We start from the raw sequence: 13,862 nt of genomic DNA on the forward strand, positions 1-13,862 counted from the left end.
ACCAAGACATTCTTTACAATTCAAGGGAATATCTTCCTTCTGGAGCCCTCTCTTAAGTTACAATGTTTAAACTTCCATCTTAGGCGACAAGGTGGCGCAGCGGTAGAGTTGCTGCCTCACAGCGAATGCAGCGCCGGTGACCTGGGTTCCATCCCGACTACGGGTGCTGTCTGTACGGAGTTTATACGTTCTCCCCATTGTTTTCTCCGAGATATTCGGTTTCCTCCCACACTCCAAAGACGTACAGGTTTGTTGGTTAATTGGCTTGGTATAAATGTAAATCATCCCTAGGGTGTGTAGGATGGTGTTAATGTGCGGGAATCGCTGGTCGGTGCGGATCCAGTGGGCCGAAGGGTCTGTTTCCGCGCTATATATCTAAACTAAACTAAAAATCTGGATCATTCCCTATAAGTGGGACATCTACATGCTCTCAGCATTCACATTTCATACTTTTATTGGAAACTTGTAATTTAAATGGTAGCATCCTGAAATATTTTATGTCACAGAACTGTACAACACGTACCTGTCCAAATGTCTTTTTGTTATTTTTATACCTGCCTCAACGACCTCCTCTGGCATCTTGTTCCATACACCCACCACCCTCTGTGTGAAAAAGTTGCTCCTCAGGTTTCTATTAAATCTTCTAAGAACCTCTGGTTCTTGATTACCCTACTCTGGGTAAATGTGTGCATTTACCCCTGTATTGCCCTCATGGTGGGTGTATGGAACAAGTTATATACCTTTATACAATCATCCATTATCCTCCTGTGCTCCAAGGGATACATTCCTGGCCTGCCCAACCTCTCCCTATACCTCAGGCCCTCTAGTCCTGGCAACATGCTCGTAAACCTTCTCTGCAGTTTTTCCAGCTTTACAATATTTTTCCTACAAAAAAGACACAAAGTGCTAGAGTAACTCAGCAAGTCAGGCAGCATCTCAGGAGAACATGGATAGTTTATGTTTTGGGTCGGGACCCTTCTTCAGACCAGAGTCCCGACCCGAAACTTCAACTATGCATATTCTCCAGATATGCTGCCTGACTCGCTGAGATACTCCAGCAGTTTGTTTGTGTCTTTTTTTCTAAACCAGCATCTGTGGTTCCTTGTTGCAATATCTTTCCTTTAGCAGGGTGATCAAAACTGAACACAATACTCCAAATGTAGCCTCACCAATGTATTGTACACCTGTAACATAACAATCCAACTTCTATTCTGTGTACCTTGACTGATGAAGGCCAATGGCCTGAAAGCCTTCGTCACCTACCTGTGACGCCACTTTCAAGACATTATTTAACTGCACTCCTAGATCCCTCTGCTCTACAACACTACCCAGAACCCTGCCATTCACCATGAAGGCCTTGCCCTAGTTTAACTTCCACAAAATACAACACCTCACACTTATGTGCATTAAGCTCCATTAATCATTCCTCAGCCCACTTGCCCAACTGATCAAGATCCTGCTGTAATCTTTGATAACCATCTTCACTTTTGTGTCACCTGCAAACTTACTAGTCTTGCACGTTCTCATCCAAATCATTGATATAAACTACACAGCAATGGGTCTAGCACCAATCACTGAGGCACACCAGTCACAGACCTCCAGTCCAAAAAAACAACTTTCCACATCACCCTCTGTTTCCTTCCATGAAACTAATTTTCTATTCAGTCTGCCAGCTCTCTCTAGATCCCATGCAATCTAAACTTCCAGAACAGGAATATAATTCCTTCCAGAATTATAAAAGGACTGGACAGGCTATATGCAGGGAAAATGTTCCCAATGTTGGGGGAGTCCAGAATTAGGGGCCACAGTCTAAGAATAAAGGGGAGGCCATTTAAAACTGAGGTGAGAAAAAACTTTTTCACCCAGAGATTGGTGAATTTGTGGAATTCACTGGATGAATTTAAAAGAGAGTTAGATAGAGCTCTAGGGACTAGCAGAATCAAGGGATATGGGGAGAAGGCAGGCATGTGTTACTGATTGTGGATGATCAGCCATGATCACAATGAATGGCAGTGCTGTCTAGAAAGGGCAAATGGCCTCCTGCACCTATTTTCTATGTTTTCTATGTTCAGCATCCCATGTGGAACCTCATCAAATGCCTTGCTGAAATCCATTTAGACATCTGCACTCATCTCACAAACACTAAACCATGCTGACTATCCCTAATCAGCCCCCATCCATCCAATATCTTATCCCTCTGAATACTCTCTAGTAATGTCGTGGTTACCGGCTTGCTTACCACACAGTTAGGCTCACTGGTCTGTAGTTCCCAGGCTTTTCCTTGCAGCCCTTCATAAATAGAGGCACAATTTTAGCCACTCTCCAGTCTTTCTGCACCTCACCATGTCATTTTTCACATACATCTCTTATTTTCTACGATCTAGGGCGGCACGGTAGCGCAGCGGTAGAGTTGCTGCTTTACAGCGAATGCAGCGCCGGAGACTCAGGTTCGATCCTGACTACGGGTGCTGCACTGTAAGGAGTTTGTACGTCCTCCCCGTGACCTGCGTGGGTTTTCTCCGAGATGTTCGGTTTCCTCCCACACTCCAAAGACGTACAGGTATGTAGGTTAATTGGCTGGGTAAATGTTTTAAAAAAATTGTCCCTAGTGGGTGTAGGATAGTGTTAATGTACGGGGATCGCTGGGTGGCACGGACTTGGTGGGCTGAAAAGGCCTGTTACCGGCTGTATATATATATGATATGATATTAGAAATAAATAAATCTATTGGAAAAGCTAAATTGTAAAAGAGTTACCATCTTCTGCTACAGCTGATAAGGGATAACAATTGAGGTGCTGGAATGGGAAGGGAAATTGTCGGCCAGGTTTACTGCTCGTGGTCACCATCTAGTGACCAGCATCTCAACATGCACTTTTGTAAGTGATAAGGAGAGCATAAATTAAGCTGCCAATATTCTTCATGCTATGGGTGAAGAAATGGGCACCTTGATAATATAGTTATTCCCTGTTCCATCCAGCAAATTAAGTGTTGCTTAGAAACTCATGTCTTTAAATGTGAAATTCCACTGCCTTTAGACATTAACTTGATAGTATTCTGAAGAAAATAATGTGTTAGAGGAGGCAGAATATCACACAGTAATTAGTTGGCTGAAGGAAAGAGCTGAATACTCACAGGTATATAAAAAAACTCCTCATCGCCGTGTCTTCTCTTTTTAATGCCTGCGTTGGGTCCCTGTGCTGTTTGTGGAGTCTGTTTGAAGACTGAAAAACAGCAAATATGGGCATCGTCAATTTTCACAACTGTAGTCTTTGATTTCAAATTCCATAGATTGCACCATGTTCAGTTGTATTCAACAATAGGGTGAAACTACTGTATAACACATTCTTTTTTTATGGTAAGTTTTGTACAAGGGTGTAAGATATTGTAATGATATGGTAATACACAAGCTGCGGGCATCAGCTGATGGAGATCACACAACCATTCAATCCCACCTATGAGGTAAGGACAGCATAAATTCATCTGCCAACTATTCATCATGCCCTGGGTGAAGAAATGGGCACCTTGATAGCATAGCTGGTGCAATATTCATATACCATAAGACATATACATGGTACCACATAGTCGGTGCCTGTGGTGCCACAGACTCAAGCACCCCTTGGTAAGCAGAAACTAGGACTCCAAAGCAAATAAAGAGAAAAAGACGACTTTTCCTCGTTAGTGATCAGCTTTGCTGTGAATCAAGCAGAGAGCCAAGAGCAGACTAGACCTCCAGCCAGTGAAAGGTACAGAAGAGAAAGAGATGAAAAGCAACAGCAATATGTGGCGATACCAAACCACCAATTTTCATTTATTTGATCATGACCCAGCAATCACCCATCGTCCACACCGTCACAACCCATTTATTCACAAAATGCTGGAGTAACTCAGCGGGTCAGGCAGCATCTCGGGAGAGAAGGAATGGGCGACGTTTCGGGTCGAGACCCAGTCCACACACCCATGGCCATCTATGCCACACCAGCCCCTTGCCCTCCACCAGCTCACGTGTGTTCAAACCCACAGACTTACTGCGTTTGTTACCATTTCCATTTTTTGCCGCGCTGTCATTGATGGCTTGCTGCTCACGGTAATGGTCCTCATCGGCTTTCCGATCTCTTCCTGGGCAGGCGCAGATTCGTCCCTCGAAGGACCGACGTCCAAGAACCTGACCACTGAAGGAGATAATGGGAAGTGTTCATTGGGGTGTGATTTGGATAGGTGCAAGGATTATTATCAGTCCCTGTAATGCAAAGGTTAAAACAGGCTTTTCAGCTAAAATGGAGTAGTCTGCTCACAATACCAGGTGTCAAGCATGCGGGCTCTTTTTGAAAAACATTTAGGTGCTTGGGAAACTGGGCTCACTGAGATGAGCCAGTAAATCATGAGACCTCATGAGCATGAAGGTAAGACAAACTTTTCTTTCTCAGAGTCGTTCGAGACTAGCAAAGCACCTGGTGTAACAAATAATCCTTGTTTTCAATACAAAGAAGAACAGCTAGTTCCAACAACAATGTCAACTGCTGTGTGTAGATTGGTGTAGAAGTGTGGGCTTATGGATTCTGTAAGTGCATGCTGAGAGTGAGCTCAGGGGACTTCACTTCGGGCCTAACCCACAACGGCGCCAGGATCCACACACTTCAAGATATAGCGACAGAAGACACAAAGTGCTGGAGTCAGGCAACATCTCTGGAGAACATGGAGAACTTTAAGATATCGTAAGAAAGAATCCCCAACAAGCTTTTGTGAGCAAGCATGATTCTGGAGTTGTAGGACTCAGTATTTATTTATCTCCTGCTTCGCTGCAGTTCAGTTTTAGTTTTATTTTTTTTTAAATAATTTTTTTCTATTAATTTGATGCATTTTGAATGTTCTTCCTCTATCATTGATCCAATTACTTAAAACTTGCTCATAACTCATTCCAGCCCCAAAAACAACACAAAGTCTTTATTGTTGGTACATTTCCCAAAGCATTCCACAAAGCAGAAATGGTATTGCATCTTTGTATCAGAGCTAGATATTTAAACGCATCGTTGAAGAGGTGAGGTTGATAAGTGTGCTAACGATCAGCTGAAGGTGAATAATGACGGGACCTGCACAGGAGGGACAAATGGAAAGACTGACAGACTTACAAAGGACACCATCTGTGGTGGCAATTGAGACAATAATATACTATGGAGAAATATGTAGATGAATGAAGTTTAAAAATGATCCCTTGGGACAGCGAATATTAGCAATGATGAGAATGACATTATACTTGGATGTAATGTACAGTGGATCACGAGAGGCTAGAATAACTTCTAAAGGAGGATATTGTGCTCTACGTCCAGAATGTACATTTTGAAATGCTGAATTGTTGGTACAGAAGCAAATTTTTAGTTTAGTTTAAAGATACAGTGTGGAAATAGGCCCTTTGGCCCACCAAGTCCATGCCGACCATCAATCATCCGTACAGTAGATGCATGTTATCACACTTTCACATCCTGCACACTAGGGGCAATTTACAAAAGCCAATTATCCCACGTCTTTGGATGCAGGAGGAAATTGGAGCACCTGGTGAAAACCCACGTGGTCACAGAGAGAATGTATAAACTCCACGTAGACAACACCCATAGTCAGGATCGAACCTGGGTCTCTGGCGCTGTGAGGCAGCAGCTCTACCACTCTGCCGGCCACCATAATGAATGTACAGCAAGAGTCACTCACTCTCTTGTTTCCAAGGTAATGATGATGAGGATGGGTCTTCGATTCATTCCACCCACACAGCTACTGTTGCACATGAAGTTGTAGAGAATTGTAGTGAACTCAGTTCCAACCTGCCCAAACCAGAGGAATCATCAATCAACAAATCACCAAGACACAACGAATGTTAATCAATAATCAGCATCATTGTATAACCATCTGCAATGAAAATTATATTCTGAAAATAAGTGTCATCTCAGATCTCCACTCTAATTCAATAATATACAGAATTTAATGTTGACATACACTATTACCTAGAAATAATTGGTATGTCTATAGTTGAAATTCCTGATCTTTTGCTTATTAAGTTTCTTTTAAATTAATGCTGACTAGTTTCTTGCAATATGCATTTCATACTTGGCACGAGGTGTCAATGTAACATTAACAGTCCAGTACTTGAGGCAGGTACTTTCATAAAATATGACTCCTTGATCAAAAAGCCAGCTCATAGGAATTTTGCTAATCTTTAAGTGATATTTCTGCAATACTGGAAACAGAATATGTATTGGACATTACAGCAGGTTGCCACATATCCCCATGTCATCTATTTAAATGAATCTTAAAAATATTAAAAAATCAATATCTGTGAAAACTTACACTGTGCAATGATTTCAAATGAGCTCATTCTCTTCTTGATCACATTGATCAATGATCTTCCGATTGCAAAGTATGAATGGGTGATTCAGCCTAATGCTACTTGCTTGCAGAAACATTCCAGAGTGAAAGGCATGTAAGAGCTGGCCAGAATTGACTGGAAGGGGGCCCTAGCAGGGAAGACGGTGGAACAGCAATGGCAAGTATTCCTGGGAATAATGCAGAAGTTGCAGGATCAATTTATCCCAAAGAGGAGGAAAGATTCCAAGGGGAGTAAAAGGCACCCGTGGCTGACAAGGGAAGTCAAGGACAGCATAAAAATAAAAGAGCAGAAGTACAACAAAGCAAAGAAGAGTGGGAAGCCAGAGGATTGGGACTCTTTTAAAGAGCAACAGAAGATGACTAAGAAGGCAATACGCGGAGAAAAATGAGGTACGAGGGTAAACTAGCCAATAATATAAAGGAGGATAGTAAAAGCTTTTTTAGGTATGTAAAGAGGAAAAAAATAGTCAAGGCAAATGTGGGTCCCTTGAAGACAGAAGCGGGGGAATTTATTATGGGGAACAACGAAATGGCAGACGAGTTGAACCGGTACTTTGGATCTGTCTTCACTAAGGAAGATACAAGCAATCTCCCAGATGTTCTAGTGGCCAGAGATCCTAGGGTGACGGAGGAACTGAAGGAAATCCACATTAGGCAGGAAATGGTGTTGGGTAGACTGATGGGACTGAAGGCTGATAAACTCCCAGGGCCTGATGGTCTGCACCCCAGAGTACTTAAGGAGGTGCAGCTAGAAATTGTGGACGCATTGGTGATCATTTTCCAATGTTCTATAGATTCAGGATCAGTTCCTGTGGATTAGAGGGTAGCTAATGTTGTCCCACTTTTTAAGAAAGGAGGTAGAGAGAAAAGGGGAAATTATAGACCAGTTAGTCTGACGTCAGTGGTGGGGAAGATGCTGGAGTCAATTATAAAAGACGAAATTGCGGAGCATTTGGATAGTAGTAACAGGATCGTTCCAAGTCAGCATGGATTTACGAAGGGGAAATCATGCTTGACTAATCTTCTGGAATTCTTTGAGGATGTAACTAGGAAAATTGACAGGGGAGAACCGGTGGATGTGGTGCACCTTGACTTTCAGAATGCCTTTGACAAGGTTCCACATAGGAGATTAGTGGGCAAAGTTAGAGCACATGGTATTGGAGGTAGGGTAGTGACATGGATAGAAAATTGGTTGACAGACAGAAAGCAAAGAGTGAGGATAAATGGGTCCCTTTCAGAATGGCAGGCAGTAACTAGTGGGGTACCGCAAGGTTCGGTGCTGGGACCGCAGCTATTTACAATATACATTAATGACTTGGATGAAGGGATTAAAAGTGCCATTAGCAAATTTGCAGATGATACAAAGCTGAGTGGTAGTGTGAACTGTGAGGAAGATGCTATGAGGTTGCAGGGTGACTTGGACAGGTTGTGTGAGTGGGCAGATGCATGGCAGATGCAGTTTAATGTGGATAAGTGTGAGGTTATCCACTTTGGTGGTAAGAATAGGAAGGCAGAGTATTATCTGAATGGTGTCAAGTTACAACGAGATCTGGGTGTCCTAGTGCATCAGTCACTGAAAGGAAGCATGCAGGTACAGCAGGCAGTGAAGAAAGCCAATGGAATGTTGGCCTTCATAACAAGAGGAGTTGAGTATAGGAGCAAAGAGGTCCTTCTGCAGTTGTACAGGGCCCTAGTGAGACCGCACCTGGAGTACTGTGTTCAGTTTTGGTCTCCAGATTTGAGGAAGGATATTCTTGCTATTGAGGTTTACTAGGTTAATTTCCAGAATGGCGGGACTGTCATATGTTGAAAGACTGGAGCGACTAGGCTTGTATACACTGGAATTTAGAAGGATGAGAGGAGATCTTATCGAAACGTATAAGATTATTAAGGGGTTGGACATGTTAGAGGCAGGAAACATGTTCCCAATGTTAGGGGAGTCCAGAAGCAGTTTAAGAATAAGGGGTAGGCCATTTAGAACTGAGATGAGGAAAAACGTTTTCAGTCAGAGTGTTGTGAATCTGTGGAATTCTCTGCCTCAGAAGGCAGTGGAGGCCAATTCTCTGAATGCATTCAAGAGAGAGCTAGATAGAGCTCTTAAGGATAGCAGAGTCAAGGGGTATGGGGAGAAGGCAGGAACGGGGTACTGATTGAGAATGATCAGCCATGATCACATTGAATGGCGGTGCTGGCCTCTAAGGGCCCAATGGCCTCCTCCTGCACCTATTGTCCATTATCTATTGTCTAACCTACCTGTGGCGGTTCAAACGGCACCATGACGCTCTGCCGTCCGGTGACGGCATCATCAACGTACTGAGCGAGGTTGTTTCCTTCCACCCTGATGAGGTGACTGGCCGGAGCTGCTTGGCCTGCAAGGACGGACAGACACACAGGGTAGAACATGCCTAGGACAGAGCTGACTCACGAGGACAGAGTCAATATTCACTCGGAAAGGAGAACCTAATAACATGATTATATCATCTGGATGATAATGAAGCACTTACCATTTAAATATCCATCTCTAATAAAATATCAATAATTAGAGTGAGGGTATTCATTGTACTGACTGAACTGTAATGAACTAAGATAGACCCAAAAAACTCAGCCAGACAGGCAGCATCAATGGAGAGGATTTGGTGACGTTTCAGGTTGAGACCCTTCTTCAGACTGGTGAACTAATTATTTTCAATGCCAAAAAGTCATAGAGTTATAGAATTTATAGCATGGACACTGCTTATTTGGTCCAACTCATCCATGCTGACCAAGTTGCCTACCTGAGTTAATCCCATTTGCCTGCATGTGGCCCATATCCTAAAATCTTCCTACTCATCTGCTCATCTAAATGTCTTTCAAACACTGTAATTGTACCCACTTCTACCACTTCTTCTGGCAACTTGTTCCACATCCCAACCATCGTGTGTGATAAAGTTATCCCTGAGGTTATCTTTAATTTTCCCCCCCCTCCTTCCTTGAATCTATGTACGCTAGTTCTAGACTCCCTAACCCTGGGAAAAAGTCTGTGATCATCCAACTTATCTATGCCTCTCAAGACTTTACATATCTCCATAAGATCACCCTTCAGCCTCCTACATTCCAGGGATAAAAGCACCAACCCATCCCAAAGCAACAAGACACACAACTACATAAAAGTTAATATAAACATCCACCACAATGGATTCCCCACATTCCTCACTGTGATATAGTAATTTACATAGTTAAGTGTGAATTTGGTTTGGATGAAACTGGGAGAAACTTTGCCTGTTAAGTAATGGAATATACCATAACTAGGAGATGATATATGCAGACAGGGCCCTTGCAGTATGGGAAGGGGCTGGAATTTATATTTATATTAACACCATTGTTTGGGCTGTGGGAGGAAGAACTGACGGGGCTTAATATTTCGTACAGAAGGTGAGCTTCCAGTTAACATGGTCCAACCAATCCTCATTAGAATGGAAAGTACGTGATAAAAGATGCAACTAATAAATAAAGCACACTTTATTTATTATAAATAAATAAATAGAATAGTTTTTCTACAACATGAGGGAATTGAGTACATAAGACACAATGTACTGCAGGTGCTGGAATCTTGGGGAAAACACAAAATGATGGAACAACTGAGTGGGTCAGGCAGCACCTTTGGAGGGAATGGGTAGACAATGTTTTAGGTCAGAATAATCAGTCATCTGAAGAAAGGCCTCGACCCGAAACGTCACCCATTCCTTCTCTCCAGAGATGCTGAGTGGCTCCAGCTCTTTGTGTCTACCCTCTACAGATGTTGCCTGGCCTGCCACACTTCACCATCACCCAGCACTCCCACATGCCACGCACCAAGGGCACAGAGAAGCCCCATAGGGATAGAAATTGCACTGCATTTCAGACTCACCATCGTTGAAGTCTCTGCCAAGCTCGTGATTGGGGCAGCGTTTCACCACTTCAGTCACATGCTCAGCCTTTTTGTAGACGGGCATTGCACGCACAACACTGCCGGGAGGCGGTGGCGACGTCAGCTTCACTTGGATGGGACATGTCTTTGCAATCTGACAGTAAAGTTTCTTCAGCAGTGGAGAATGCTATAGAATGATATGACACAGTCAGTAATACACATGAATCTCTGCATCATGCCTCCCCCTCTTCCACAGTAATTTAAGATGAAATGTAGTCATCAGATGTAGTGGAGTTGAACAACCCCGGATAACCTGAGCAGGATAAGCACATTTCATTCATCACATATTTTTTAATTATCCAAACAGTCCTACGTTTATGAATTAAATAAATTAAAATTAAATTTATGAATTAAAGAAACAGTGAAGTAACCCAAGGACTATGTTTGGAGTTTCTCTACAGTAGAGACCGGGATGCTTCTGCTGCAAAGGGTTCCCTGTAAAAACACATCATCATGAGATCACAAAGCTTGTTAATATTTCATACAGCTTTAAATAGTTTTGGTAGACATACTATTTTTGTCTCACATGGTGTGTGTACTGAAAACACAATCTGAATAGAATAGAATAGAATCGAAAATAGGTGCAGGAGGAGGTTTTTTGGCCCTTCAAGCCAGCACCGCCATTCATTGTGATCATGGCTGATCATTCACAATCAGTAACCCATGCCTGCCTTCTCCCCATATCCCTTGATTCCACTAGCCCCGAGAGATCCATCTAACTCTCTTTTAAATTCATCCTGTGAATTGGCCTCCACTGCCTTCTGTGGCAGAGAATTTCACAAATTCGCAACTCTCTGGGTGAAAAAGTTCCTTCTCACCTCAGTTTTAAATGGCCTCACCTTTATTCTAAGACTGTGGCCCCTGGTTCTGAACTCCCTCAACATTGGGGACTTTTTCCTGCATCGAGCTTGTCCAGTGCTTTTAAAATTTTATATGTTTCTATAAGATCCCCTCTCATCCTTCTAAATTCCAGTGAATACAAGCCTAGTCTTTTCAATCTTTCCTCGTATGACGGTCCCACCATCCTGGGTTTAACCTTGTGAAGCTACGCTGCACTACCTCAATAGCAAGGATGTCCTTCCTCAAATTAGGAGACCAAAACTGCACACAATACTCCAGATGTGGACTCACCAGGGCCCTGTACAACTGCAGAAGGACCTCTTTACTCCAATACTCAAATCTACTTGTTATGAAGGCCAACATGCCATTAGCTTTCTTCACTGCCTGCTGTACCTGCATGCTTACTACTGGTGTGCAGGTACACCCAGGTCTCGTTGCACTTCCCCTTTACCTAATCAGACACCATTGAGATAATAATCTGCCTCCTTGTTTTTGCCCCCAAGGTGGATAACCTCACATTTATCTACATTATACTGCATCTGTCATGCATCTGCCCACTCACTCAACCTGTCCAAGTCACCCTGCAACCTCCGAACATCATCTTCGCAGTTCACAATGTCATCCAGCTTTGTGTCATCTGCAAATTTGCTAGTGCTACTTTTAATTCCATCATCCAAATCATTAATATATATTGTAAATAGTTGCGGCCCCAGCACCGAGCCTTGCGGCACTCCACTTGCCACTGCCTGCCATTCTGAAAAGGACCCGTTTATTCCTACTCTTTGCTTCCTGTCTGCCAACCAATTCTCTATCCATGTCAATACCCTACCCCTAATACCATGTGGTCTAATTTTGCCCACTAATCTCCTGTGTGGGACCTTATCAAAGGCTTTCTAAAAGTCCAGATACACCACTGGCTCTCCTTCATCCATTTTACTTGTCACATCCTCAAAAAATTCCAGAAGATTAATCAATCAGGATTTCTCCTTCATAAATCCATGCTGACTTGGTCCAATCCTTTTACTGCTATCCAAATGCACCGTCATTACTTCTTTAATAATTGACTCCAGCATCTTCCCCACCACCGATGTCAGGCTAACTGGTCTGTAATTCCCCGTGTTCTCTCTCGCTCCTTTCTTGAAAAGTTTGATAACATTAGCTACCCTTCTTACTCATTTGTATCATAATTTAGAGATCATTTTATTAATGTTTGCAGCAACATTGGAAGTTGCAGATCAAAGACAAACACAAACCTTTACTGTAAGGTGGAAGTGCAGTGAGACCTGGGTGTCCTTGTACACCAGTCACTGAAAGTTGGTGTGCAGGTATAGCAGGCAGTGAAGAAAGCTAATGGCATGTTGGCCTTCATAACGAGAGGATTTCAGGTTGGGAGTAAAGAGGTTCTTCTGCAAGCCCTACGCCAGGCCATCAAGGAAACATCAGGGGTGGCAGAGCGGAGTAGCCTGTGGCTCTGGCTGAAGAGGAAAGACCCCATCTGGTCTTCCAAATAAGCCAGCTAGGCAGATGCCAGATGGTGGTTCTGGCACGCCAGAACATACTGCTGAGCCTACTGGAGACGTCGTGGGCCCAATCAGCGAAACGTCGATGAAAGTAGGTGCCCACTTGATAACCCCAATGTCGTGTCCGCCCAGCCTTTCTCAACATAGGTGAGTGCATAAGCCTCCCATCATCACCGGGAGCAAGTTGACATTTGGCACTTTGGATTTTAACATCATGTCCTGTGTATTTGAAAACACATCTGGAGTATTGTGTACAGTATACGTGTATTGTGTAAAGTATACGTGTTATAAACACGTATACTTTCCACTTTGATCATAGGTGAACATTCAGGGAGTTGTGGCTTCTCTTTCTTCCTACCTATGCCTTGTGTTTGTGGTGGCCACGTGACAACTTGGTAAGAAACAAATGCAGGGGTTCTGCATTGCATGCTTATTGCCTCGTCGATCTCACTGACTTTAGATTCCGACTGTCATGTCCACAGCACCAGGAATTCTAATATACAAGATACAAGCAGAGCTCTGATATAAAAAGATGAAAATTGTTTTAGTCAGGGTTCCATAGCTATTTTACTTAAATCATAAATGAAGTTGAACATGTTTAATCATGTCAAAGAGCGAGAAAATCATCTGTTGTTTCCAGTTACAGGTCTTTGAAATCTAAGCAGTATTCCTGACTTTGAAATTAACTTCCTGTATTTTACTTTCACTGATGGGTGGCGCAGTTCAATGCATGGAGGCCTCCACATGATCACTTGCGTGTTTTGGCATGAGGAGAGGTACCCAGTACTGCAGCTGCAGCATATGATTTCCTGACGCCATCTAATATTTATACAGACATGTAGATTAATAGATTTAAATGATAGTATTTAAAAGGCTATAAATTGTGATTAACTTTCCACCAGACTACCATTTGGAGACCTGATGAAGAAAACTTGTCGTACATGGGCAATCAAACGTGTGATCAAACCAATGCCTGAAACCAGCGCTAAGACATGTGGTTTGAACAAGAGCATGAGTATGGAGTGCTAGAATTAGCCCACAGGCCATGGGCTGCAGAGATTTTCAGATAGGCTTCAAATGCTCATTGCTGACCTCTGCAAAGCACAAATCTAACAAAAGCTGGTTACAATGCTTCCTCATTTGAACAATTGGCCTGTGTTCATACAGGTTGTGTGGTCACCTG

At 43.0% G+C, this 13,862-nt stretch overlaps 1 protein-coding gene across 2 annotated transcripts in view; it reads right to left on the reverse strand.

Moving 5' to 3' along the window:
• tp73 (tumor protein p73) overlaps positions 1-13,862 on the reverse strand; it is a 222,544-nt gene that overhangs the window by 12,557 nt on the left and 196,125 nt on the right. For both annotated transcript variants that reach the window (XM_078425078.1, XM_078425079.1), the window contains 5 exons: positions 10,260-10,446; positions 8,627-8,742; positions 5,702-5,811; positions 4,028-4,170; positions 3,134-3,222 (listed from right to left, as the gene is read on the reverse strand). In XM_078425078.1, the coding sequence (XP_078281204.1) occupies positions 3,134-3,222; positions 4,028-4,170; positions 5,702-5,811; positions 8,627-8,742; positions 10,260-10,446 (645 nt within the window). The remainder of the gene's footprint in view (positions 1-3,133; positions 3,223-4,027; positions 4,171-5,701; positions 5,812-8,626; positions 8,743-10,259; positions 10,447-13,862) is intronic.

The sequence above is a fragment of the Rhinoraja longicauda genome, chromosome 30 (assembly GCF_053455715.1).
Source record: "Rhinoraja longicauda isolate Sanriku21f chromosome 30, sRhiLon1.1, whole genome shotgun sequence".
Taxonomy (NCBI): Eukaryota; Metazoa; Chordata; class Chondrichthyes; order Rajiformes; family Arhynchobatidae; genus Rhinoraja; species Rhinoraja longicauda.